This window comes from Pseudophryne corroboree, chromosome 6 (assembly GCF_028390025.1).
Source record: "Pseudophryne corroboree isolate aPseCor3 chromosome 6, aPseCor3.hap2, whole genome shotgun sequence".
Taxonomy (NCBI): Eukaryota; Metazoa; Chordata; class Amphibia; order Anura; family Myobatrachidae; genus Pseudophryne; species Pseudophryne corroboree.
Genome location: NC_086449.1, coordinates 98,659,679 through 98,686,640, shown reverse-complemented (window position 1 = coordinate 98,686,640; position 26,962 = coordinate 98,659,679). Strand labels below are relative to the sequence as shown.

Sequence of the window (26,962 nt, the reverse complement as noted above, 5' to 3'; positions counted from 1 at the left end):
GAGATTCCGATTCTATATAAGCAGCCACGCGTCGCCGCCATTTTCACACGTGCATTGAGAATGATAGGGAGAGGACATGGCTGGCGTCCTCTCCGTTATAGTCATAATAGAAAAGACTAAGAGTGACATTGTTATAATTGTGGGGAGGATTGGGGACGGGGAGCAGCTGTTAGGAGTACAGTGCAGGGTTTTGCTGATAGTAGTGAGTGTGACCACCAGTTTAATCCGTTCTCTGCCTGAAAAAAACGCTCCATACCATATCTGTGCTCAGTGTGCTGCATGATATATCTGTGCTGAGTGCACTGCTCACACTGCCTAATTGTGGGGACTGGGGAGCAGTTATAGCAGGAGTACAGTGCACAGTTTTGCTGACAGTGACCACCAGTCCAGTATACGTTTGTCTGCCTGAAAAACACTCCTGTGGTGGCTTTTTTTCTTTATACTAGTAGTTTAGCAGTCTGATGACAGTGTCCACCAGGTCCATTTATTATACAGTATATTATATATATATAGCAGTACGGTAGGCCACGGCTGTACCTACCTCCGTGTCACTCGTCGTCCATAAGTAATAGTATACTATCCATCCATCTACATTGTATACCTGTGGTGGCTTTTTTTTCTTCATACTAGTTTAGCAGTCTGCTGACAGTGTCCACCAGGTCCGTTATTATTATTCTGTATATATTATATATATATATATGGCAGTACGGTAGGCCACGGCTGTACCTACCTCTGTGTCGTCACTCGTCATCCATAAGTAATAATAGTATACTATCCATCCATCTACATTGTATACCTGTGGTGGCTTTTTTTTCTTCATACTAGTTTAGCAGTCTGCTGACAGTGTCCACCAGGTCCGTTATTATTATTCTGTATATATTATATATATGGCAGTACGGTAGGCCACGGCTGTACCTACCTCTGTGTCGTCACTAGTCATCCATAAGTAATAATAGTATACTATCCATCCATCTACATTGTATACCTGTGGTGGCTTTTTTTTCTTCATACTAGTTTAGCAGTCTGCTGACAGTGTCCACCAGGTCCGTTATTATTATTCTGTATATATTATATATATATAGCAGTACGGTAGGCCACGGCTGTACCTACCTCTGTGTCGTCACTCGTCGTCCATAAGTAATAATACTATACTATCCATCCATCTACATTGTATACCTGTGGTGGCTTTTAGTTGTGCGCAAAATATGGAGAACAAAAATGTGGAGGTTAAAAAAATAGGGAAAGATCAAGATCCACTTCCACCTCGTGCTGAAGCTGCTGCCACTAGTCATGGCCGAGACGATGAAATGCCATCAACGTCGTCTGCCAAGGCCGATGCCCAATGTCATAGTACAGAGCATGTAAAATCCAAAACACAAAAGATCAGTAAAAAAATGACCCAAAAATCAAAATGAAAAGCGTCTGAGGAGAAGCGTAAACTTGCCAATATGCCATTTATGACACGGAGTGGCAAGGAACGGCTGAGGCCCTGGCCTATGTTCATGGCTAGTGGTTCAGCTTCACATGAGGATGGAAGCACTCAGCCTCTCGCTAGAAAAATGAAAAGACTTAAGCTGGCAAAAGCACAGCAAAGAACTGTGCATTCTTCTAAATCACAAATCCCCAAGGAGAGTCGGTTGCGATGCCTGACCTTCCCAACACTGGACGGGAAGAGCTTGCGCCTTCCACCATTTGCACGCCCCCTGCAAGTGCTGGAAGGAGCACCCGCAGTCCAGTTCCTGATAGTCAAATTGAAGATGTCACTGTTGAAGTACACCAGGATGAGGATATGGGTGTTGCTGGCGCTGGGGAGGAAATTGACAAGGAGGATTCTGATGGTGAGGTGGTTTGTTTAAGTCAGGCACCCGGGGAGACACCTGTTGTCTGTGGGAGGAATATGGCCATTGACATGCCTGGTCAAAATACAAAAAAAATCAGCTCTTCGGTGTGGAATTATTTCATAACAAATGCGAACAACAGGTGTCAAGCCGTGTGTTGCCTTTGTCAAGCTGTAATAAGTAGGGGTAAGGACGTTAACCACCTCGGAACATCCTCCCTTATACGTCACCTGCAGCGCATTCATAATAAGTCAGTGACAAGTTCAAAAACTTTGGGCGACAGCGGAAGCAGTCCACTGACCAGTAAATCCCTTCCTCTTGTAACCAAGCTCACGCAAACCACACCACCAACTCCCTCAGTGTCAATTTCCTCCTTACCCAGGAAAGCCAATAGTCCTGCAGGCCATGTCACTGGTAAGTCTGACGAGTCCTCTCCTACCTGGGATTCCTCCGATGCATCCTTGAGTGTAACGCCTACTGCTGCTGGCGCTGCTGTTGTTGCTGCTGGGAGTCGATGGTCATCCCAGAGGGGAAGTCGGAAGACCACTTGTACTACTTCCAGTAAGCAATTGACTGTCCAACAGTCCTTTGCGAGGAAGATGAAATATCACAGCAGTCATCCTGCTGCAAAGCGGATAACTGAGGCCTTGGCAGCCTGGGCGGTGAGAAACGTGGTTCCGGTATCCATCGTTACTTCAGAGCCAACTATAGACTTGATTGAGGTACTGTGTCCCCGGTACCAAATACCATCTAGGTTCCATTTCTCTAGGCAGGCGATACCGAGAATGTACACAGATGTCAGAGTCACCAGTGTCCTAAAAAATGCAGTTGTACCCAATGTCCACTTAACCACGGACATGTGAACAAGTGGAGCAGGGCAGACTCAGGACTACATGACTGTGACAGCTCACTGGGTAGATGTATTGCCTCCCGCTGCAAGAACAGCAGCGGCGGCACCAGTAGCAGCATCTCGCAAACGCCAACTCGTTCCTAGGCAGGCTACGCTTTGTATCACCGCTTTCCAGAATACGCACACAGCTGAAAACCTCTTACGGCAACTGAGGAAGATCATCGCAGAATGGCTTACCCCAATTGGACTCTCCTGGGGATTTGTGGCATCGGACAACGCCAGCAATATTGTGCGTGCATTACATCTTGGCAAATTCCAGCACAACCCATGTTTTGCACATACCTTGAATTTGGTGGTGCAGAATTATTTAAAAAACGACAGGGGCGTGCAAGAGATGCTGTCGGTGGCCAGAAGAATTGCGGGCCACTTTCGGCGTACAGGCACCGCGTACAGAAGACTGGAGCACCACCAAAAACACCTGAACCTGCCCTGCCATCATCTGAAGCAAGAGGTGGTAACGAGGTGGAATTCAACCCTCTATATGCTTCAGAGGATGGAGGAGCAGCAAAAGGCCATTCAAGCCTATACATCTGCCCACGATATAGGCAAAGGAGGTGAAATGCACCTGTCTCAAGCGCAGTGGAGAATGATTTCAACGTTGTGCAAGGTTCTGCAACCTTTTGAACTTGCCACACGTGAAGTCAGTTCAGACACTGCCAGCCTGAGTCAGGTCATTCCCCTCATCAGGCTTTTGCAGAAGAAGCTGGAGGCATTGAAGGAGGAGCTAAAACAGAGCGATTCCGCTTGGCATGTGGGACTTGTGGATGGAGCCCTTCATTCGCTTAACCAGGATTCACGGGTGGTCAATCTGTTGAAATCAGAGCACTACATTTTGGCCACCGTGCTCGATCCTAGATTTAAAACCTAAGTTGTATCTCTTTCCGGAAGACACAAGTCTGCAGAGGTTCAAAGACCTGCTGGTGAGAAAATTGTCAAGTCAAGCGGAACGCGACCCGTCAATAGCTCCTCCTTCACATTCTCCTGCAACTGGGGGTGCGAGGAAAAGGCCAAGAATTCCGAGCCCACCCGCTGGCGGTGATGCAGGGCAGTCTAGAGCGAGTGCTGACATCTGGTCCGGACTGAAGGACCTGCCAACGATTACTGACATGTCGTCTACTGTCATTGCATATGATTCTGTCACCATTGAAAGAATGGTGGAGGATTATATGAGTGACCGCATCCAAGTAGGCACGTCAGACAGTCCGTACGTATACTGGTAGGAAAAAGAGGCAATTTGGAGGCCCTTGCAGAAACTGGCTTTATTCTACCTAAGTTGCCCTCCCTCCAGTGTGTACTCCGAAAGAGTGTTTAGTGCCGCCGCTCACCTTGTCAGCAATCGGCGTACGAGGTTACTTCCAGAAAATGTGGAGAAGATGATGTTCATTAAAATGAATTATAATCAATTCCTCCGTGGAGACATTCACCAGCAGCAATTGCCTCCAGAAAGTACACGGGGACCTGAGATGGTGGATTCCAGTGGGGACGAATTAATAATCTGTGAGGAGGGGGATGTACACAGTGAAAGGGGTGATGAATCGGACGATGATGATGAGGTGGACATATTGCCTCCGTAGAGCCAGTTTGTGCAAGGAGAGATTGATTGCTTCTTTTTTGGTGGGGGCCCAAACCAACCAGTCATTTCAGTCAGTCGTGTGGCAGACCCTGTCGCTGAAATGATGGGTTCGTTAAAGTGTGCATGTCCTGTTTATACAACATAAGGGTGGGTGGGAGGGCCCAAGGACAATTCCATCTTGCACCTCTTTTTTTTTCTTTCATTTTTCTTTGCGTCATGTGCTGTTTGGGGAGTATGTTTTTGAAGGGCCATCCTGCGTGACACTGCAGTGCCACTCCTAGATGGGCCAGGTGTTTGTGTCGGCCACTAGGGTCGCTTAGCTTAGTCACACAGCTACCTCATTGCGCCTCTTTTTTTCTTTGCGTCATGTGCTGTTTGGGGAATATTTTTTTGAAGGGCCATCCTGCGTGACACTGCAGTGCCACTCCTAGATGGGCCAGGTGTTTGTGTCGGCCACTAGGGTCGCTTAGCTTAGTCACACAGCTACCTCATTGCGCCTCTTTTTTTATTTGCGTCATGTGCTGTTTGGGGAGTATTTTTTTGAAGGGCCATCCTGCGTGACACTGCAGTGCCACTCCTTGATGGGCCAGGTGTTTGTGTCGGCCACTTGGGTCGCTTATCTTAGTCACACAGCTACCTCATTGCGCCTCCTTTTTTTTCTTTGCGTCATGTGCTGTTTGGGGAGTATTTTTTTGAAGGGCCATCCTGTCTGACACTGCAGTGCCACTCCTAGATGGGCCAGGTGTTTGTGTCGGCAACTTGGGTCGCTTAGCTTAGTCATCCAGCGACCTCGGTGCAAATTTTAGGACTAAAAATAATATTGTGAGGTGTGAGGTGTTCAGAATAGACTGAAAATGAGTGTAAATTATGGTTATTGAGGTTAATAATACTATGGGATCAAAATGACCCCCAAGTTCTATGATTTAAGCTGTTTATTAGGGTTTTTTGAAAAAAAACACCCGAATCCAAAACACACCCGAATCCGACAAAAAAATTTCGGTGAGGTTTTGCCAAAACGCGTTCGAAACCAAAACACGGCCGCGGAACCGAACCCAAAACCAAAACACAAAACCCGAAAAATTGCCGGTGCACATCACTAATGTGTATATGCATGTGAAATTGTATCACAAACTTCAGCTCGCTATGGCAAGGGCCATCTAACAGCAGTGTAGGTCACTGTGCTCAGTAATGCACTGGGGCCCCTACCCATCCTCAAGCAGTAGGGGTGGGGTTGCTATCGGCAGCTGTTTTGATGTCCCACATGCAGAAGGGGGTGTTCTATCATTCGCTCAGCTTGTAGGACCTGGAGTAGTAATTTCTGCTGATTATTACTTTACTGCACAGATGGTACGAGATGGAGCAGGAGGGAGAACACTAATACCCATTTTCCACTAGCTTTAAAAACACGGGTAAATGCACGGGGGCGCGCATTTACCCGTATTTTTTCCTAGTGGAAACGGCCCCCCCTGCAAATTCCCGGATCAAGTGATCCGGGAATCCTACCCAGGTAGCTAGCCGGGTTGAACACGTGTTCAACTCGATAAGCTGTGTAGTGTGAACGGAAGCCGTGTTGATGCGACACGGCTCCCGTTCACAGTGTATGGAATGGCGGCGCTGGGAGAACATGTGATCTCCCAGCGCCGCCCCTGCCGCGTCACTAGCAGCGTCAACAACCCGGCAATATGCCGGGTTGGTGAGTGATGTGGGATAGGGGGCTGTAGCACGGGTCGCAGCCCTGTCAGGCTCCTGGCTGCGACCCGTGCTACAGGTGGAAAAGGGGTATTAGCTGTAGAAGGGGCATTGGACTAAATGAAGGAACCCTGGTACATTACTTCCTGGGTGGTAGGGGGTGTTTAATTTGCAGGGGAGGTGTGGATAGTGGAGAGGGCTTAATAGCCATCATTTTCTGGTAGGAGGGCAGCTTGCTTGACTGCAGATATCTCCAGTTTCTGCAAATAGATTTCTTAGCTTTCAATCAGATAAAAACCTAGAGAGTCCCACCTTTCAGGAGGTACTGGGGACTTGGGGATCAGAGTTCAGGAGCCAGAGCAATTGACTGATGAAAATATAAACTGCATACCAGGCGTGTGGAATTGAGACAAACTGCCAGTGTACTGTACACTGAAAGTGGAAAATCACAGCTTTTGGAGTATACCCCCAGAAAAACACTGTCAGACAAAACCCGAGATATTTGGTTGGGAAGAGCAATTAACAGGCTTGGATGGGGACCACTGCTTTGAAGCTGGCTATCTCCAGTTTCCCAGGGGCAATTTTCAAAAATCTGGAACCCCTGGAAAGAAGGGGACTCTCCGCTATCAACTCCTGGCACCCTTGGGCAATGATCCATTAAGTGCATACGAAAAACAAGCCCTGGCTATGGTTTCTTCTTGCTATTAAGGTGCAGTGGAACACTGAGAGAATACAAGCACGGGAGTGTTGTTAATATAACAGTAACATCCAGAACATACAGTGGTAGCAGCCTTTGCTGGATAGCATTTTAAAGGTTAGTATTATGGTAATTGTCTAATAGTTAATTAATGTAGTCTATGCATGAGAGGAACAGGAAAATAAAACACACCTAGATTTTATGGTGAAACATAGTTATAAAAGGCAGTACATTCTGATGGAATTGTGATATGTAGGGGAATGATTGTGCTGTAGGGCATCCGTGAAAATGAGTAAAAATGTCCCATATTTCACACTGTAAAAAAACTGTATTTTCTAAGTTTTCAACATAGACTAACCAGTTAAATTCTAGCTTGTTCTCATAGGTTTTCATAAAAAAAAATAACAATAAATAAAATAAAAAAATAACAGGCTCTTAATTTGAAGTTGAGGGGAATTATCAAGTAGAAGTTACCTTTACAAAACGGTGGTGGACTTGGATTGTCCCATACGTGACAACTGAATTTAGTGATATTGAGTTGGTATAACGGAGACATTTATATTTTTGCTACCTAACAAATAATCCTAGTTATGCACTTTGATATTACATACATCGTACTTAAAAAAAAAAAATAATAATAATAATTCCTTGTGTTAAGTTTTAACAAATATTGATATGTTAAAACGTACGTGCAGGGCATCTTGATTCTAGGGGCTATCATGCAGGGGCAGTCTGGAAACGGAACATTTAGAGAATGCTGCCCGGCAGCTTTGATTGTGAAATACAGACAATCAGAACAGCCAATCAGCATTCTCTACCTGCCTCCCAGCCTGCAGCCAGACAGCATGCTGATAAGTGGATGGATGGAGCTATCAACCAATCAGAGTGCTAACAGTCATTCACTGTATGGAAGCATGTGGAAAAAGGCGCGAGACCACAGGAAACATAAAAACATAAGTTATGATTTTTTAAATAATTTTTTATTCCTGTAAATGGGTGGGTAGCTGTCCTAGTTAATTGCTTTGCCCAAGGCCTGCAATGTTGTTAAGACAGCCCTGGGTACATAATAGTGGAAAGGTCCTATATAAAAATATTACTGTTAATCAGGGTTCGGACTGGGGCCTCTTTCCGGCCCTGGCATCTGTGTGCGCGCACACATAAAAGGGGATGCACGTGCCAAGAAAAGGGCGCGCAGACACTGCAAATGGAGGCGTGCCGCGAGTCAGGGGGCATGGACTCTCGGCACGCCCCACATCGCTTAGCAACAGGGCACTACAGGTGGCAGCGGGGGACAAAACAGCCAGGAGCTGCGCTGCGTTCCCGGCCTCTGTGGACCGAACCGGCCCATCAGCCCTTCTGGCATTTGCCAGAAGTGCCAGATGGGCAGTTTGGCCCTGCTGTTAATGATTAGTAAGGACAAAGCCACCATCAAGATGGAGCTGGGAGTCTGCACTCCTGGGCCTGGACACTCTGACAGAGAGGGAGGGCATGGCCTGCACCATTTCTACTGCCCACGCTGATCCTATCACCTGCAGTGCTATACTCCCCACACTGCTTGTAGGGCCTGCATTGCTCCTACCGCCCACCTGCCCACACTACTCCTACTGCTGGGATGCGGTTACAATACCTCTAGTCATAATGCCAACTCCGGAATCCCGACTAGCGGTGAAATACCAGTGCCAGAATCCTTGCGCCACAGGCTTTTATCCCTCTGTGGGTTTCCACGACACCCATAGAGGGAGAATATTTTCTAGAATACTTTCATGCGCTCGCCCCGCTGCCGGCATACCGGTGGCCAGGATTCCGCTGTCTGTATACTGACGGCCAGAATCCCGGCTGCTGGTGTTTTGCATACTGATCCCCTACTGCCCGCCTGCTCCTATTGCCAGCCCACTACTACCGCTCGCTCACAAGCGATCCTCAATAAGATCAGCAGGAGGAGCACAGCAGCAGGCATAACCCACAACAGTCCAGGAATGGACCACAGACTCAGCAGGTTACTGAGGACTCGGGAGTATAGGCGGGTGTCCCGTGGAGTATAGGTAGGTGGGTCCAAGATTGGGAGAAGGCACAACACTGCCAGCAGGTACACTCTGACAGAAAAGGGGGGCCCGGCCTGCACTATTTTGGCTGGTGGTAGGGGGGGAGGTGGCTTCCTATTTCCCCCCACAATTTCTGTTGGCAGCCGTGGTAAGGTGCCTCAGTGCTGCACTGAATGGCAGGGGAAGGAGAGCATACATAAAATAGGGGAAATAGTTACAAAGGTGAACACAAATCAGTTTAAAATGCTATTTAGATGTATATGATCAATGAGCTCCATGAGACGGCTGCAGAATAAGTCTCCTGTAGGACACAAACTCAGAGCTTCTTCTCACAAATTGCATAACTGTCATCATATGTGCAATACACATCATTCCACTCCCCGGCAGTCCACAAGTGTACACAGTCTTCATCCCCAAAGTGATCATTCGGCTCCCCTTCCTTCCAGGACCTGGATGAAAGTAACACGATTAACATGTATTTGCCTTTTAACAATGCATCAATCACCTACACACAATTGAAGCAGTTGTGGTTTAAACCATGATTCAGGAGAATATGTCATAGAAATTCAATAGGAAGCAGTGGTATCACTGAGGCATGAGGCACCAAAGACGTAACTAGACTTTTTAGCGCCCTGTGCTAGAAAGAGAATTGGTGGCCGCCTCCCCATTTTTCCAATAGGGACATGAGAGCTCTGTTATTCAGTTACAATAGACTTTATTAAATAACACAGTTCTAAAAAACTGCCATACATAGGATTCAAACCTATAACCTGTTGCATTATAAGCAAACACCCTACTCATTGATTTACTTGATTCTGCATAAAAACTGTGAGATTTCTCACAATATGAAGCTATTTGTACTTAGTAAAAAAAAAAAAAATCAGCATTGCAATTGAGCAGATCTATGTACTGTAGTGTGCAGTCAAAAATCCAAATCCCTTGCAGCCATACACTACATAGATTGCTCAGCTGCAATGCTGATCTTTTTTTTTTTTTTTTACAAAGTACAAGGTAAGCTTCAAATAGTGTGAATTATCTAGCTTTCTACGCAAGGACAGATAGCACAATGAATAGAGTACTGGGTATGTCAGCATCTTGAAATGTAATAAAGGACAGTGGGGGTCATTCTAACCTGATCGCACGCTGCCGTCCATCGCAGCGATCAGGTCAGAAGTGTGCATGCGCTGGCGCCACAGTGTGCCGGCGCATGGCTGATAGTCGATGGCTGTCGTTGCCTAGCGATCGCCTCTGCCTGATTGACAGGCAGAGTCGGTCGCTGTGTGGGAGGGGGCAGCACAATGGCGTTCGGCCGCCGTTTGTGGGCGCGGTCCAGCCAACGCAGGCGTGGCTGGACCGTGCGGGGCGGACTAGCCCTGTGCTGGGTCATCCCCCCTCATGTCAGTGTGCCTGATCGTAGCCCTGCAAAATTTTGCAGGGCTACGATCAGGTCTGAATTAGGCCCTGTGTCACTGAATAACAAAGAGCTATCAAGTTAAGTTCATGAATGTTGTATAGGTATTAGCGACGGCAGGGGTGGGGCCAGGAGTTGCTGGGCTTTAGAAACAGGGCAACTTGCAAGTGAAAGTAATTAAAACAGATAATTGACAAATGTTGCTAACAGCGCCCCCTAGCCTGCAGCGCTATGTGCGTTGGCACACTCCGCACACACCTAGTCACGGCCCTGTGAGGCACACTGAGCTCGGTAGATAGACTAATTAACTTGAATGATTGCTAAAGCTGCAAAATGGCTTTATGTAGAAGATGGGTATATATAATAGTACCAATACTATGCATTAAGAAAATATTGAAGTAGTCAAGGAAAAACCACAGCTGTAGACTGAAAAGACACCTGTTGCAAAAATGGAAAACTAATACTAGCTAATATATAAATGAAAGCAAAATAATATTTTGTCAATGTTGTCATTGTTTAATAGGTTAAACAATGGACTATTATCTAGCATAGCCTATGAAATGATAAAAGCTGATTGGTTGTTACAGTATGTGTAACTTCTCCACTTTTTCTCTCTCGAAGGTTTGAAAGAAGGATGATGGGCTGTGCATTGTACAGTTGTGCTCATAAGTTCACATACCCTAGCAGAATTTGTGATTTTCTGGCCATTTGTCAGAGAATATGAATGATAACTCACAAACTTTTCTTTCACTCATGGTTAGTGGTTGGGTGTAGCCATTTATTGTCAAACAACTGTGTTTACTCTTTTTAAATCATAATGACAACAGAAACTACCCAAATGACCCAGATAAAAAGTTTACATACCCCAGTTCTTAATACCGTGTATTGCCCCCTTTAACATCAATGACAGCTTGAAGTCTTTTGTGGTAGTTGTGGATGAGGCTCTTTATTTTCTCAGATGGTAAAGCTGCCCATTCTTCTTGGCAAAAAGCCTCTAGTTCCTGTAAATTCTTGGGCTGTCTTGCATGAACTAAACGTTTGAGACCTCCCCAGAGTGGCTCAATGATATTGAGGTCAGGAGACTGAGATGGCCACTCCAGAACCTTCACTTTATTCTGCTGTAGCCAACGACAGGTCGATTTGGCCTTGTGTTTTGGATCATTGTCATGTTGGAACGTCCAAGTACGTCCCATGCGCAGCTTCCGGGCTGAGGAGTGCAAATTTTCCTCCAGTATTTTCTGATAACATGCTGCATTCATCTTGCCATCAATTTTGACCAAGTTTCCAGTGCCTTTGTAGCTCACACATCCCCAAAACATCAGTGATCCACCTCGTGGTTTCACAGTAGGAATGGTGTACCTTTCATCACAGGCCTTGTTGACTCCTCTCAAAATGTAACATTTATGGTTGTGGCCAAAAAGTTCAATTTTGGTCTCATCACTCCAAATGACTTTGTTCCAGAAGTTTTGAGGCTTGTCTCTGTGCTGTTTGGAGTATTGTAAGCGGGATGCTTTGTGGCATTTGCGTAGTAATGGCTTTCTTCAGGCGACTCGACCATGCAGCCCATTTTTCTTCAAATGCCACCTTATTGTGCATCTTGAAACAACCATACCACTTTTTTTCAGAGTCCTGTATTTCAGCTGAAGTTATTTGTGGATTTTTCTTTGCATCCCGAACAATTTTCTTGGCAGTTGTGGCTGAAATTTTTGTTAGTCTACCTGACCGTGATTTGGTTTCCACAGAATCCCTTATTTTCCAATTCTTAATTAGAGTTTGAACACTGCTGATTGGCATTCTCAATTGCTTGGATATCTTTTTATATCCCTTTCCTGTTTTGTACAGTTCAATTACCTTTTCCCGCAGATCCTTTGACAATTCTTTTGCTTTCCCCATGACTCAGAATCCAGACATGTCAGTGCAGCACTGGATGAAAGATGCAAGGGTCTTTCAGGAGTCCAGAAACTCACTGACCTTTTATACACACACACTGATTACAAGCAAACAGATCACAGGTGAGGATGGTTACCTTTAGTAGCCATTCAAACCTGTTTGTGTCAACTTGTGTGCATGTTATCAGGCCAAAATCTCCAGGGTATGTAAACTTTTGATCAGGGTCATTTGGGTAGTTTCTGTTGTCATTATGATTTAAAAAGAGTAAACACAGTTGTTTGACAATAAATGGCTTCACCCAACCACTAACCATGAGTGAAAGAAAAGTATGTGAGTTATCATTCATATTCTCTGACAAATGGCCAGAAAATCACAAATTCTGCTAGGGTATGTAAACTTATGAGCACAACTGTATTCATAATTTGCTTGACTTCACTGATCCCAGCAAGAGGTGAGTGACGTGGACCCATTCTTAGAGCCAGCTCCACTTGATAAACCTTTACACAGCACTTAGAAGGCATCAGCGTTGGGGGGAGGCATGGTGTTGGGGCTGGATAAGAGCAACATGCTGGGAGTGGCACAGTGGTTAGCACTGTTACTTCACAATGTTAGGGTCATGTGTTCAATTGCAACTTTTTGGAATTGATCCAATTAGTTGTGAAGGGGGTGAGTTGCTATTGCAGTGGCGTAATAATGCCAGTAACTGCACTGCAACGCAACCTCCTCACGGCCCAATCTCACCCAGGACTTGGAGATTTTTGTATTCAGCTCTATGGGGCTGCAAACAAAAATCTGTGATTCCGGCTGTATCATAAGTGCTTCATTCAGCAAACACTTACTTGTGGCTAATTGGATTGAGCCATTTGTGTGAATTTGGACTGTCAGCTCCTTAGGGCAGGGACTGATGTGACCGACAAATACTCTATGGACACCACAGTGCAGTATGGTGAAACTATATAATTTTAAATTTAAGCTAACTCCAGTGAATGTGCCCGTCTACAAGGTTTCACACTGGATGACACTTTTGCTGAACCACTGCTTTAAAAGACAGCAAAAAATAGGAATGAGATTGCTACAAGGAGTGAAACGCATGTGGGAGGTTTCACTGGCACACAGTCTAACACACACCCGCCCCACATTTTAGTAACTTTTAGTATTATCCCTAAAATCCATATAATCCCAAATCTAAATCTCTCTGCACATGTTGCATCTGCCCCACCTGCAGTGCTACCTGGTTTCACCCATTAGTGTGCTTTTTTGGTTTGTTAACAAACCTGAATAAGGTCCTAAGACTGTATGCCTAGAAAAATGTAGAACATAGCAGGGCTTACTAGTAATTAAAGAACAGTTTTGTAACATTGTGTATATTAGAAATAACATAACAGTTGAAGGGAGTTTGTAATATTGTGGCACTTTGTTAGGCTGCCTACTTAATGGTCCCCTGTTATGATCCTTTAAAGGGGACAACTAATTATAGATGCAGATAGACGGAGATTAATATATAATGTTACTGTAGATAACAATTAAAAGATATATAAACTTTATTCCTCTTTAACACCATGGTGGTCATTCCGAGTTGTTCGCTAGCTGTTTTCGGTCACTGCACAGCGATCAGGCAAAAAAAACAACGCAATTCTGCGCATGCGGCGCAATGCGCATAGCCGATGCAGTTTCACACAAGGTCTAGCGACGCTTTTCAGTCTCACTGCTGGCCGCAGAGTGATTGACAGGAAGTGGGTGTTTTCAGGGAGTGTGTGTAAAAACGCAGGCATGTCAGATACAAACGCAGGCGTGGCTGGCCGAACGCAGGGCGTGTTCATGACGTCAAAACAGGAACTGAACAGTCTGAAGTGATCGCAAGCTAGGAGTAGGTCTGGAGCTGCTCAGAAACTGCACAATCTTTTTTTTGTAGCAGCGCTGCGATCCTTTTGTTCACACTTCTGCTAAGCTAAGATCAGTGGCGTGCGGTGAGGTCAGTGGCTGGGGAGGCACAAGCAGCTGACATCCCCCCCCCCCCATAGAGAAAAAAAAAAAGCGTACCCCCCCCCCCCTTCGTAGAACCAGCCAGGGAGGGGTAATGCCATAGCAGGGGAGACACTCTGTATGGGGTCCCCCTGCCATAGCATTAATCTACCCCCCCCTCCAACTAGTCAGCCCAGGGCTGGAATAACTCGGAAGTGGGGACCCCAAAAAATAAACATGGGGTCCCCCTCCCGAGCAATAACCAGCACTGGGCTGATAGCACTGATAGCCCAGTGCTATGCCGCGCACCCCTGGTGGCGGTGGGTGCGGGGTTCATTGTTAAAATTGTTCTTTACAGGTGGCCTACAGATCCCAGCAAGCCTGCCCCAGCATGCTGGCACTTGGAGAACCACAAGTGCCAGCATGCCTGGACATAATGGGCCCGCTGGCACCTGTAGTCCACCTGTAAAGAATAGTAATATTGTTCTTTACAGGTGGCCTACAGGTCCCAGCAAGCCTGCCCCAGCATGCTGGCACTTGGAGAACCACAAGTGCCAGCATGCCCGGACATAAATGGCCTGCTGGCACCTGTTGCCCACCTGTAAAGAAAATATTAAAATAAAAACCCCACACAGTCTTAAAAAATAAGTTTTATTGCACAGGGTCTTCACCTGGGGGCGGCGGCCTTTAAGCTCTTTTGCATGGCCACCGCTTCCCCAGGGCTTCAGGCGTCTTCACCTGGGGAAGGGGGGCGCCACCTCCCCAGGGCTTCCAGAGTCTTCCTCTGACGTCTTCACTTGGGAGGTGGCGGCCTTAAAGCTCTTTTGCATGGCCGCCGCCTTCCCCAGGGCTTCCAGCGTCTTCACCTGGTGGGCGGTGGCTGCTAAGCTCTTTTGCATAGCCGCCCATCCAGGACTTCCGGCGTCTTCAACCTTCAGGAGCTCTTCTCCGCTCCTCCTCCGCCATCGGACTGACAGCCGCTCCCTCGCGCTGACTTATATAAGTCAGCCAGAGGGGGCGGAGCGATGACGCAGCGAGCCGTGATTGGCTCGCAGCGGCCATCTTCAATTTAAAAAATGACGTTGAGGCGCCATTTTTGAAATGGGTTACCGCTCCGCTGCTCAAACTCTGCACCGCCGCACCCACGCCGCCCGCACCGCCGCACCCACGCCGCCAGCACCTCCTTCGCGCCCACAACAGTGATTGACATCGGATCCAGTGACGGATCCGCTGGCCAATCACTGTGGCCTCACTGACAGGGGTGTGCTTTCATGGATTGAAAGCACGTCCCTGTGTGAAAGCGGCACCACTAAATCCCATGATTTTTCAATGGGCTTTTAATTCCCATTGCTAGGCCCCGCCCGCTGCCGCCCCCCGCTCCCCATACCTTTCCCTATCTGACAGGGAGGCACCACGATCGGTGCCTCCCAAACACTTTTACACAGGACTCGGATGATTAGGATAATATAAAGCAAATACTTATGACACAGAATATGTGTCATGAGTATCTTCTTTATATTATTTTAATCAGTAATGACATGGGAGGCCCTGCCTCCCCTGACTGCACGTCCCTGGCTAAGATACACTCCCAGAGGGCTGCGGCTTAGCGTTTGCACGGCTGCTAAAAGCAGCTAGCGAGCGAACAACTCGGAATGAGGGCCTATAACCCTCTTGTCGCTTTGGTACATCTGTGTGATATAATAATAATAACTGGGGACATTTATGCACATTCATTTCTGTTACCAGTATAATAAGTGCCAACTCTAGGGAAAGTTAGTATATATGTAGAAAGCTGTTTATAAGTAACACAGAAGATTTGGTTTGATACCTTTCTAGGTAAACCTTCTGTTCATTTCTAAAACAAAGGATCCTATTTAGGATATATTAATGAAAATATAATATCTTTAGGTATTCATCTGCCCACGTGGAATGCAAGTGACAAAAAAAGTCCTTTCCTTATTTGTGCAACTAAATTAGCAGTGTTCTCTATTTTCCAGAAACTTACGTATAAGATGCTTCGTAGTTTGTTCCATCCACCCATATCCAAACACCTTCCTCGATGGCGTCATGAAGTCCAATCCAGAAGCGTTTGCCATAGTTGGCAGCAGATTTAGTAGTAAGGAAATTCTGAGAGAGAAATGGGCAGCCAACAGGTAATGCCATAGCCAGATAATTACAATTTCATTTATTAGTTGAAAATTCCACTTAAAGACGCTTTCACTTCTACTCTACCTGGGATGCATACTCAGATTTAATTAACATAGTTCCAAGGTAACTTTCTTACTTCACTTTCTGACTACTCTGCGCAGGGCCGTAACTAGACTTTTTGGTGCCCTCTGCTAGAAAGAGAATACCCTCCCCCCCCCCCCCCCCCCCCATTTGCAATGCTGATCAGTTTTTCACAAAGTACAAGGTAAGCTTCAACTAGTTAAAATTCTGTAGCTTAGAATTCTCTAGCTTTCTATGCAAGGGCAGATAGTGCAATGAATAGAGTGTCTGACTGCAATGCCACAGGCATAGGGTTTGAATCCCAGGTATGACAGCATCTTGAAATGTAATAAAGGACAGTGTAACAAAGAGTTCTCAAGGTAAGATCATGAATGTTGTATAGGTACTGAATTAGCGATGGAAGGGGTGGCGGAAGGAGACAAGGGAGATCAGAAGATGCTGGGCTTCAAAAAGGGGGCAAGCTACAAGTGAAAATAATTAAAACAGACAACTGCCACCAACAGCGCTTCTTACCCTGTAGTGCAATGTGCGGTGGCACACTCCACACCACCCTAGTTACGGCCCTGATTCTGCGCAACAGCAAAATGAGCCAGTATGCTATAGAAGAAGACTTTCAGTATAATGGGAGATGTATCAAACATTCGCAAGAGATAAAGTGGAAAGTGGCCTATTGCATCCAATCAGCTTCTGTCATTTTATAGACTGTTTTGGATAAATCATAGCTAGAAGCTGATTGGGCAACATCTCCACTTTGTATACAGAAGGAACCACACTAGTCCTGGCTCCGTCTGTGCCTAGGACGTAGCATCTCTGTCTCCAACAGGGCGCACGCTCCTGTGACGTATTCGCGCCCCATTCACTTGAAAGAAGAGCACCTCCATCCGCGTGCACGGACAGACGCTCTGAATGGGAGTGTCTCTGTGCACTCCCGGCGTGACTAGGTGGATGGATCGCCTAGTCACACCAGCAGTGCTCATTTGCGATGGAGCCGCCTCAGATGGGTTCAGCTCTATCTGTATCTCCCCTTAAATCTCCCCAAATCACTTCCTTATTTTATATGATTGTTCTTACCTATTTGCCAACTACTTTACCGTTTGCATTTAGTATATTCTTTATTTAGCAAACCATGGGGTTTATTCAGGTTTGTTAGCAAACCTAAAAAGTACAGTAATGGGGAAAACCATGTTTCACTGCAGGTGTGGCAGATATAACATGTGCAGAGAGAGTTAGATTTGGGTGGGTTATATTGTTTCTGTGCAGGGTAGATACTGGCTGCTTTATTTTTACACTGCAATTTAGATTTCAGTTTGAACACACCCCACCCAAATCTAACTCTCTCTGCACATGTTATATCTGCCCCACCTACAGCGCAACATGGTTTTGCTCAATTGCTAACTTTTTTGGTTTTGCAAACAACTCTGAATAACCCCCATTATCTGTAGTATACACAGGGGTTAAGGAGGGGGGGGGGGGGGGGCGGGACGAGGTGGAACTGAGTTCCACCACCTGTAAGTGTAGATGGAACTAGTTCCACCTTCTCCTCGGCCTTGCACTATAATTAGGGAGGACAATCTCGGGATCGGCGGGATCACGGGATTTGGGCACAAAAATGCCGGGATTTGAATCCCGGGATTGGAGCTTCCAATCCCGGGATTCAAGGGATTACAGTGCGCATGTGCGGGAGGGTGGGTGTAAGTAATGACACTTACTATTAGGCGGGCGGCCGCGGCAGCCATGGACAAGCTGAACGTGGCAGCACTTCAAATGTAGCGCCGGCCGCAAGCCAATCAGAGCTGGCGGCTCGGCAGCCAATCAGGGAAGCTGCCTCAGCATCGGCAGCCAATCAGGAGCCACTGCTGCGACCGCTTCCCTGATTGGCTGCCGGTCCGCCAGCTCTGGTTGGCTGGCGCTTCATTTGAAATGCTCCCGCGTTCAGTGAGTCCATGGCTGCCGCAGCCGCCCGCCTAATAGTAAGTGTCATTACTTACACCCACCCTCCCTCTCGCGCCGCTACCAACCCTTCCCTATTTGGTGGCGGGGTGGGTGGGTGGTTTTAGGTGTGAGGGGTAATGAGTACTACCACCTCTCCTGGACCACTTTAAGCCATGAGTATACAGGTGCAATATTCTCTTCATGGGAAGGTAACCAAAACTAACAAACCTGAATAAGGCCCTATATACATAGAAATGCTATACGTAAGAGCCATACATACAGGATCAGTAAACTTTTTTGCTTTTGAAGAAGGATAACATAGAAAAGAAACAGATGGCCAGGAGCAAGAAAGCAGATTCAGCAACACATCGGTTCCAGTGATTGTCTTCAGAGTTCTATGGGAATAATTTCAGTACAGCTGCACCAGACAAAGCACGCAATGTTACTTGTTGGACAATGAGCACTGACACGGAGGTTAATGTGATCATCAGCCCAAAAATTCTGTAGCATCCAATTTGCAGCGGACAGAAGGATCTTTTTGGACTAATTCTGGTTCACTTCGGTTTAAAATGAAAACTGGCCACTAATTGACATTCACCAGTCGACAGACGATGAGATTCGGCATCCTGACTTTTTAGATTATAATGTTCCTATATCAAGACATTCTTCAACTCTACCATCCTCTAAAACAAGATAATAACTCACCTGTTCTCTCTCACTGGTGATCACAGCGAGGTCGGCTCCCTTTTTAATACACACACTCCTCGATTTGTTCCAATTAGACTTGGATAAAGTGAGGTAATAGCAGCTGCCATCAAACTGCAGCCAACCAGGGTCACAGGACTTTTCTGAAACATTAACGTGGAAGGAAAGTAAATGAGTCTTTGTTAGAATTGTTCCATTTACTGAAGAAATTGTGCATTAATATTATATTACTGTTCATTCAGACACTCAATCGTGTTGTGCATGCCAGTGGCATATCTAAAATGGGCGCAGAATGTAGGATACTGGGTGCAGGGGGCCCACACTGCAAACCCTGCACTCCAGTATTATACTCCTCTCTCCCAAGTCCCATTCCGGCCCTGCACAAATCATCAGGATAACTGTGCAGTTATTTTCCTGGAGACCTGCACATGCACAGCGGAGAAGTCACTGGGAACATGGAGCAGTGCCACGTTCCTGGAGACCTGCACATGCACAGTAGAGAAGTCATTGGGAACATGGAGCGGTGCCACGTTCCTGGAGACATGCACATACACAGTGGAGATGTCATTGGGAACATGGAGCAGTGCCATATTCCTGGAGACATGCACATGCACAGTAGAGAAGTCATTGGGAACATGGAGCAGTGCCACATTCCTGGAGACCTGCACATGCACAGTAGAGAAGTCATTGGGAACATGGAGCAGTGCCACATTCCTGGAGACCTGCACATGCACAGCGGAGATGTCATTGGGAACATGGAGCAGTGCCACATTCCTGGAGACCTGCACATGCACAGTAGAGAAGTCATTGGGAACATGGAGCAGTGCCACATTCCTGGAGACCTGCACATGCACAGTAGAGAAGTCATTGGGAACATGGAGCGGTGCCACGTTCCTGGAGACCTGCACATGCACAGTAGAGAAGTCATTGGGAACATGGGGGGGGGGGGTAATTCAGAGTTGATCACAACAGCAAATCTGTTAGCAGTTGGGCAAAACCATGGCCCTCATTCCGAGTTGTTCGCTCGTTATTTTCCTTTGCATCGGTGCGATTTTCCGCTAACTGCGCATGCGCAATGTCCGCACTGCGGCTGCGCCAAGTAAATTTGCTAAGAAGATTGGTATTTTACTCACAGCATTACGAGGTTTTTTCTTCGTTCTGGTGATCGTAGTGTGATTGACAGGAAGTGGGTGTTTCTGGGCGGAAACTGGACGTTTTATGGGAGTGTGTGAAAAAACGCTGCCGTTTCTGGGAAAAACGCGGGAGTGGCTGGAGAAACGGGGGAGTGTCTGGGCGAACGCTGGGTGTGTTTGTGACGTCAAACCAGGAACAACGAGCACTGAACTGATCGCACTGGAAGAGTAAGTCTCGAGCTACTCAGAAACTGCAAAGAAAAATCTTTTCGCAATATTGCGAATACTTCGTTCGCAATTCTGCTAAGCTAAGATTCACTCCCAGAGGGCGGCGGCTTAGCGTGTGCACTGCTGCGAAAAGCGGCTAGCGAGCGAACAACTCGGAATGAGGGCCCATGTGCACTGCAGGGTGGGGGGGGGGGCAGATATAATATTTGCAGAGAGAGTTAGATTTGGTGGGTTATTTTGTTTCTGTGCAGAGTAAATGCTGGTCGCTTTATTTTTGCACTGCAATTTAGATTTCAGTTTGAACACACCCCACCCAAATCTAACTCTCTCTGCACATACATGGGGGGTCATTCCGACCCGATCGCATGCTGCGCTTCTTCTCAGACGTGCAATCAGGTTGGAACTGCGCGGCAGGCGCGTCGTTGCCCGACGACGGCTGTAGCTGGGCAGCGACACCGCTAACGAAGAAAGCGGTCGCAGCGGCGACTGCAAGAAGATTGACAGGAGGAAGGCGGAACCGGGCGTCAACTCACCGTTTTCTGGGTGTGGAGATCCAAACGCAGGCGTGTTGAGGCGTTTGGAGGGCGGATGTCTGACGTCAATTCCGGGACCTGCAATGCTGGATTGATCGCACAGGGTAAGTAACTCTTACCCTGGTCTTGTTCTACACAAACTTTTTTTGCATAGCAGGGCTGCACAAGCGATCGCAGCCTTGCTATGCTAAGAGACACTCCCCCATAGGCGGCGTCTAGTTGATTGCATGGCCAGCAAAAAGTTGGAGCGTGCGATGAACTCAGAATGACCCCCATGGTTTTGCCCAACTGCTAACAAATTTGCTGCTGCGATCAACTCTGAATTAGGTCCATGGAATGGAGACCCCGCACATGCACAGTAGTCTCTGACACTGGAAGCCTCATTAAGGTCCCAAAATACTTGGGACAGCAGTCACAACGTCGGTACTTTGCACTTGTGCAGTACAGGTCCTGCGTTTTCGTATACAGAAAAGCTGCAGAGTGCAGACTTCAAGTGATTGACAGTCTACAGCCATATGGGGGTGGGGAGGAGGCAGCGAGGCCTATGTTCCCCAGAACAGACACGTAACGCCTCCATTTTGTGGGTATGTCAAAGCCAGGATTTCAGTTTTCTGTTGGATATCTCCTGGCGTCTTTGTAGAAGCTTCGATGTCCCGCCTGTGTGACCTCATGGGTCACTGAGCAGGCCGATGGTGCTGCAAGTGATCCAATGCTGCATCTTAGTTTATACTATTTCACTATATAATAAAAAAGTTCTCAAGCTTAAGATTGTGCACATTACTGTCTTGCCACACAGTTAGCTACACAATAAAAGGTCAATAAGGAAAGTGCCAGTTTTACTATTTTAGCAAAGGCATCTGTTTTAACATCATCAATGCTTAAGGCAAGGAAACAGTTAAACAGAATAAAGTCTCAGAGCAGGTATAATCATACAATTTAGGGCTTATGTAAATCGTCAAAATAATATCAGTTTTTAAAAACTGCATTTGCATTGCGATCTGGGTGCGATATTAATGCCAAGAATCGCACAGGAATGTGCAGTTAGGGGAGGCAGAGCCTCACCTGTCATGCGCCCTGTCATAATTTACAGTTTTGACTATAAAAATGATTGGAATAACACAAAGAAGATGCTTATAACTAAGCATATTGTTTGTTTATTGCAGCATTTTATAGATAAAACTGTCCAGAGCTGCAGGGCTCCGGGAATTGCAGGGAGAGACAGATGAGGCAGCCAGAACTGAGCCTCATCTCACACACTGTCAGAGCCTGCCTGTTCAGTGGGGCGGGGCTACATAATAGCCAATCATGCTGCTTAGAAAAGAGAAATGGAAGGTATGCCTCAGTGTGGGGGTGTACTTGTGCTCAGATGGGCAGCTCGGATTGGTCATGTGACTAAACCAGGAAGTGCAGGAACACAGACAACGAAGCTGAGCAGCGTGATGGGGATCTGAAGTGCCAGCAGCAGCCATCCGTGCACAGTGACTGGTGTGTGTGTGTGTGTGTGTGTGTGTGCGCGTGTGTGTAAATCATCTGTAGTGAGTGTGGGGACAGGACTGTGTGTGTGTGTGTGTGTGTGTGCGTGTGTGTGAATCATCTGTAGTGAGTGTGGGGACAGGACTGTGTGTGTGTGTGTGTGTGTGTGTGTATCATCTGTAGTGAGTGTGGGGACAGTATGTGCTTGTTTGTGTGTGTGTCATTGGTAGTGAGTGTGGGGACAGGAGTGTGTGTGTGTGTGTGTGTGTGTGTGTGTCATCTGCAGTGAGTGTGGGGATAGGATTGTGTGTGTGTGTGTTTCATCCGTAGTGTGTGGGAATAGGAGTGTGAGTGTGTATACAAGTGTGTGGCATCTGTAGTGAGTGTGGGCACAGGACTGTGTGTGTTTGTTACACTGAATAGGGGTCACAGACTCTCAGCACCCAGACCCACCCCCATGTGTGCCTCCCCAGCCTCTGACCTCACCGCACATCACTGCATTGCAGGATACGATTCTCACAACCAGATGTATGACCAAGCAATCATAGGGACAGGGGCTTCGACAGGCACTCCGAAAGGAGCACATCCTTGCGATGGGCTCAGTGTGGTGCCGGGGCTTCTTTGCATTTGCGTTCCTGCTGACTACGCATGCACAGCGGCAATGGTCAGAGAACCCTCTCCCAGCGAATTATGTGATGTATAGCCCATACTGGCTACAGTGGGCTAACTCCATCTTTAGATGGCGATAGCTGCGGGGGACAATCTCCGGAACGCAGTATCACATTCCCCATAAAAACATTTGGGGGTTGTTGCTGCTGGCAGGAATGGTGTTATCACAGTAGATATCTCTGATATCTGCTGCGGTTCCTCTGTCATACATTTAGGAGATACAAAATATTTGTGGTCAGCCCCTGAAAATGGGTGATTTTGGAGAATAAGCTGCAAATATTCAATGATAAATGGGCCCCTTAGATATAGCACAAAGGTTGGGTAGTGTACAGTAAGTACACACGGGGAGCCAGACTTCAGCCATAAGGTGCCTGTGATAACTTACAGTCTAGAGGGAGGGAAACAGGAGGCATTGGCGGGACAGGAGGTGGTAGGTCAAGTGGCAAGAGATGTATCAGGTCCGTATCAGTCTGGGGCAGAAGGACCCACCAGGGAATACAGTGGTAGGGAAACAGTTTAAGAGGTGCAGCCAGTCACCAGGGGGCGTATGGCCAGTAATCTCATATTGCCTTGGCAAACCATTAGAGAGGGTGTGTAAAGAAAAGGGCCCCTTTATAAAGGATGGGACAGGGGTGTGTCAGGACCGCCCACTTTGCTTGGAAGGAGGGCTAATCTAGATGTAGTTTCCATAGAAGCAAAGCAAGCACCCAAATTCACCCATAATCCTGCTCCTGAAAGATATCGATCCCTAGATGACCCTTAGGCAGTGGGGCCCAACAGAGATTTCCCCTGCACACTTGAGGGTCAGTCTGACCATTTATGATGTGAAGGGGAGATAGGCACTGGTGAAAATACATCTAGTACATTCATATTTCTGCTGCGGGGTACACTGGGCTCCACAAGGATAGACAAAGGGGTGTAGAGTAGGAACTTGATCCGAGGCACCAACAGGCTGAAAAGCTTTGACTGTTCCCAGAATGCACAGCGCCGCCTCCTCTATAACCCCGCCTCCCTGCACAGGAGCTCAGTTTTGTAGTTGGTGCCACAGATAGCAGGCACATAACAGAGCCCCTCCCCCAGCCTCAGGGCGCCATTTCCCGCAAATGTTCCCGCCCTGGAGCTGCATATCTGTCTCTTCCTCACTCCCTGTCAGTGTCTGGGCGCCATTTATCTCAGCTACACTGTTCCTGGGACTGCTTGGGCAAATCCTCCTGTGTAAAGCCGCCTGGTTGTCAGCGATGTGACTTTACATGACACTTAAGTATTCTACCTGCCTATTAGACAGTGTTAGTTAAGAAAGAGTTTATTTAGTCAGGGTTTCTAGTACAATTACCCTTTGATATACATCCAGTTCTTACTGTGCAGTGTTATATCTATTGACTACATAGCTATACAAGCTGGTCCAGTGCAGTATTATTGTTAGTAATAACCTCTGCATTGTACAAATGTGACTATATGTGTGCATTAGCTTGCTGAGTGGTTTCCATTTCGTGTCTCTCACTCAACTTGCTATCCCTATATTCTATAACCTGAGGGGGCTTGGTGCGTCAGTGTCACAACTGAGGGCTGATGACGGTGACTCGAAGCCTCAGTTGTAGGGGCTGACTGGTACCGGAATTTAGGAGGAGAGAGTAGACTCCTAGACATGCGCATGGTAGTAGCATGAGAAGCCCGAAGGCGTGACCACGACAACTGAAATAACTTTGAAGGGTTTTATTAAATAAAAAGTCAAATAAGGTGCACTGAAATAATACTGTCACAGTGGATAAAGAAACATACTGCTGGTTGAGACCAGTAATCCGGAATAAATAAAAGTTCTGTATAAGGCTTGGGGTCCCAGGTGAGGAATAACGTGATGATGACGATGATACGTGAAACTGTAAATAATATGAGTGTTCGTGGGTAAACAGAAGATGAAGCTGGGGTTCGCAGGTAAATGAGAAATGAAGTGGGGTTCGCTGGTAAATAAGGAATGAAGCTGGGGTTCGCTGGTAAATAAGAAATGAAGCTGGGGTTCGCTGATAAATAAGAAATGAAGCTGGGGTTCGCTGGTAAATAAGAAATGTAAATGGAGAGTGGCTGCTGGGAAGCCAGAGTATCCACACCACTTAGCACTAGATGCGGGAACACAGAGAAGCAGGCTGTACCACAGGCTGGATACAGGAGAGCTGGAATGCACCGCAGGAGGAAACCACTGGGGAGTCAGGCTGAGCTGCAGAGAGAGTCCACAAGAGAACTGCACACTGGAGCAGCTGAAGGAAACAGAAGCACTGACAATCTTCTGGGTATGGATCCAGGATATTTATACCCACAGCTTAGCAGGGATTGGTGGGCAATTAGGCTCCAGCATTGTCAGAACTGCGGATAGGAGGAACAATGTCATGTGTTTGAAATCCAACATGGCTGCGCCCATGAACACACACACAGAAGAGGAATAAAGTACTTTAGACATGTAGCAATGGCGGCGGAGGCCGCAACAGCAGAGCTTCACGCGCCCAGACGCGCACAGTGGCCACAGGGACTGCAGAGACACATGGAGGACGTGCATCCAGGAGAGGACCTCAAATGCGGCGGTGACGGCTGCGGCGGGGCTGAGGGCGCCGCACTTCCGTGAGTATCCATACCAAGGTGGATGCTAAAACCAGCGCTGCAGGCCACAACCAAGGTTAAAGCCTGGCCCTGGCCCGCTGAGCCAACCTCAGGAGATACCTAACGGGCAGAAAATGGCGTCTCAGTACCCGGATCGTGACAGCACTCCCCCCTTTAGGAGTGGCCCCAGGACACTTTTTAGGCTTACGTGGGAACCTGGAATGGAACTGTTGGACCAATTTAGGAGCGTAAACATCAGATGCATTCGTCCAGGAACGTTCCTCAGGTCCATAGCCCTTCCAATCTATTAGGTACTGGATACGACCCCATCTAATATGAGAATCCAGTATCTTGGCGACTTCGTACTCAACGCCGCGTTGAGTCTGGACCTTGGGAGTAGAGGGAAGCGTGGAATGAAACCGATTCAAAACCACTGGCTTAAGCAGAGAAACATGAAATGTTTTAGGCACTTTCAGGAATGGAGGTAGTTGCAGTTTGTAAGCCACCGGGTTGACGACTTGCTCAATCAGGAAAGGACCGATGTAACGTTGGGCAAATTTCATTCTCGGAACCCTTAGTCGTAGATTCTTCGTAGATAGCCAAACGCGGTCACCAACTTTAAGGGCAGGAATTGCCCGACGCTTCCTATCTGCAAATCTCTTGTACCTGGAGGAAGCTTTCAACAAAGCTGAATGAACATTCTTCCAGTTATTTGAAAACTGTTGAATCGTGATGTCAGCTGCAGGCACTGAGGTTGCTGGAAGCGGCTGGAACTCAGGTAGCTTTGGGTGAAATCCGTAGTTGGTGAAGAATGGCGTGGAGGAAGACGAAGAATGGTACTGATTGTTGTGGCAGAATTCAGCCCATGGGAGAAGTTGAACCCAATCATCTTGGGAAGAGGATACATAGATGCGGAGGAAAGCCTCCAAGTCTTGATTCACCCTCTCAGTCTGCTCATTGGTTTGAGGATGATAGGCTGTAGAGAATTTTAGCTGGACTTGGAGAGCTTGACAAAGACTTCGCCAGAACTTGGCCACAAACTGAACACCTCTATCGGAAATTATCTCCACAGGGAGACCATGTAGTCTGAAGATCTCTTGAATGAAGACTTGTGCCAACTTGGACGCTGATGGAAGACCGGTGAGAGAAATGAAGTGAGCCATCTTGGTGAACCGGTCCACTACCACCCAGATGGTGTTGAATTTATTACACATAGGGAGATCCGTGACGAAATCCATCGAGAGATGAGTCCACGGATGATGAGGAACAGACAAAGGAACCAGTTTCCCAGCGGGTGACTGGCGGGGTACCTTGTGTTGGGCACATTTTGGGCAGGATGCCACAAATTCAGTAATGTCCTTTTTTAGGGTCGGCCACCAGTATGATCTGGAAACAAATTCTAAGGTCTTGCGTATGCCCGCATGTCCGGCAAAACGAGAGGAATGTGCCCAATGCAAGA

The 26,962-nt window shown here is 47.1% G+C and overlaps 1 protein-coding gene across 2 annotated transcripts in view; it reads right to left on the bottom strand.

Annotated features, from left to right (window-relative positions):
• Nucleotides 1-7,665: 7,665 nt before the first annotated feature.
• The window catches only part of LOC134936469 (hepatic lectin-like), a 124,701-nt gene continuing 105,404 nt past the window's right edge, over nt 7,666-26,962 (bottom strand). For both annotated transcript variants that reach the window (XM_063931509.1, XM_063931510.1), the window contains 3 exons: nt 18,879-19,021; nt 16,018-16,139; nt 7,666-9,198 (listed from right to left, as the gene is read on the bottom strand). In XM_063931509.1, the coding sequence (XP_063787579.1) occupies nt 9,066-9,198; nt 16,018-16,139; nt 18,879-19,021 (398 nt within the window). In that variant the 3' untranslated portion in view covers nt 7,666-9,065. The remainder of the gene's footprint in view (nt 9,199-16,017; nt 16,140-18,878; nt 19,022-26,962) is intronic.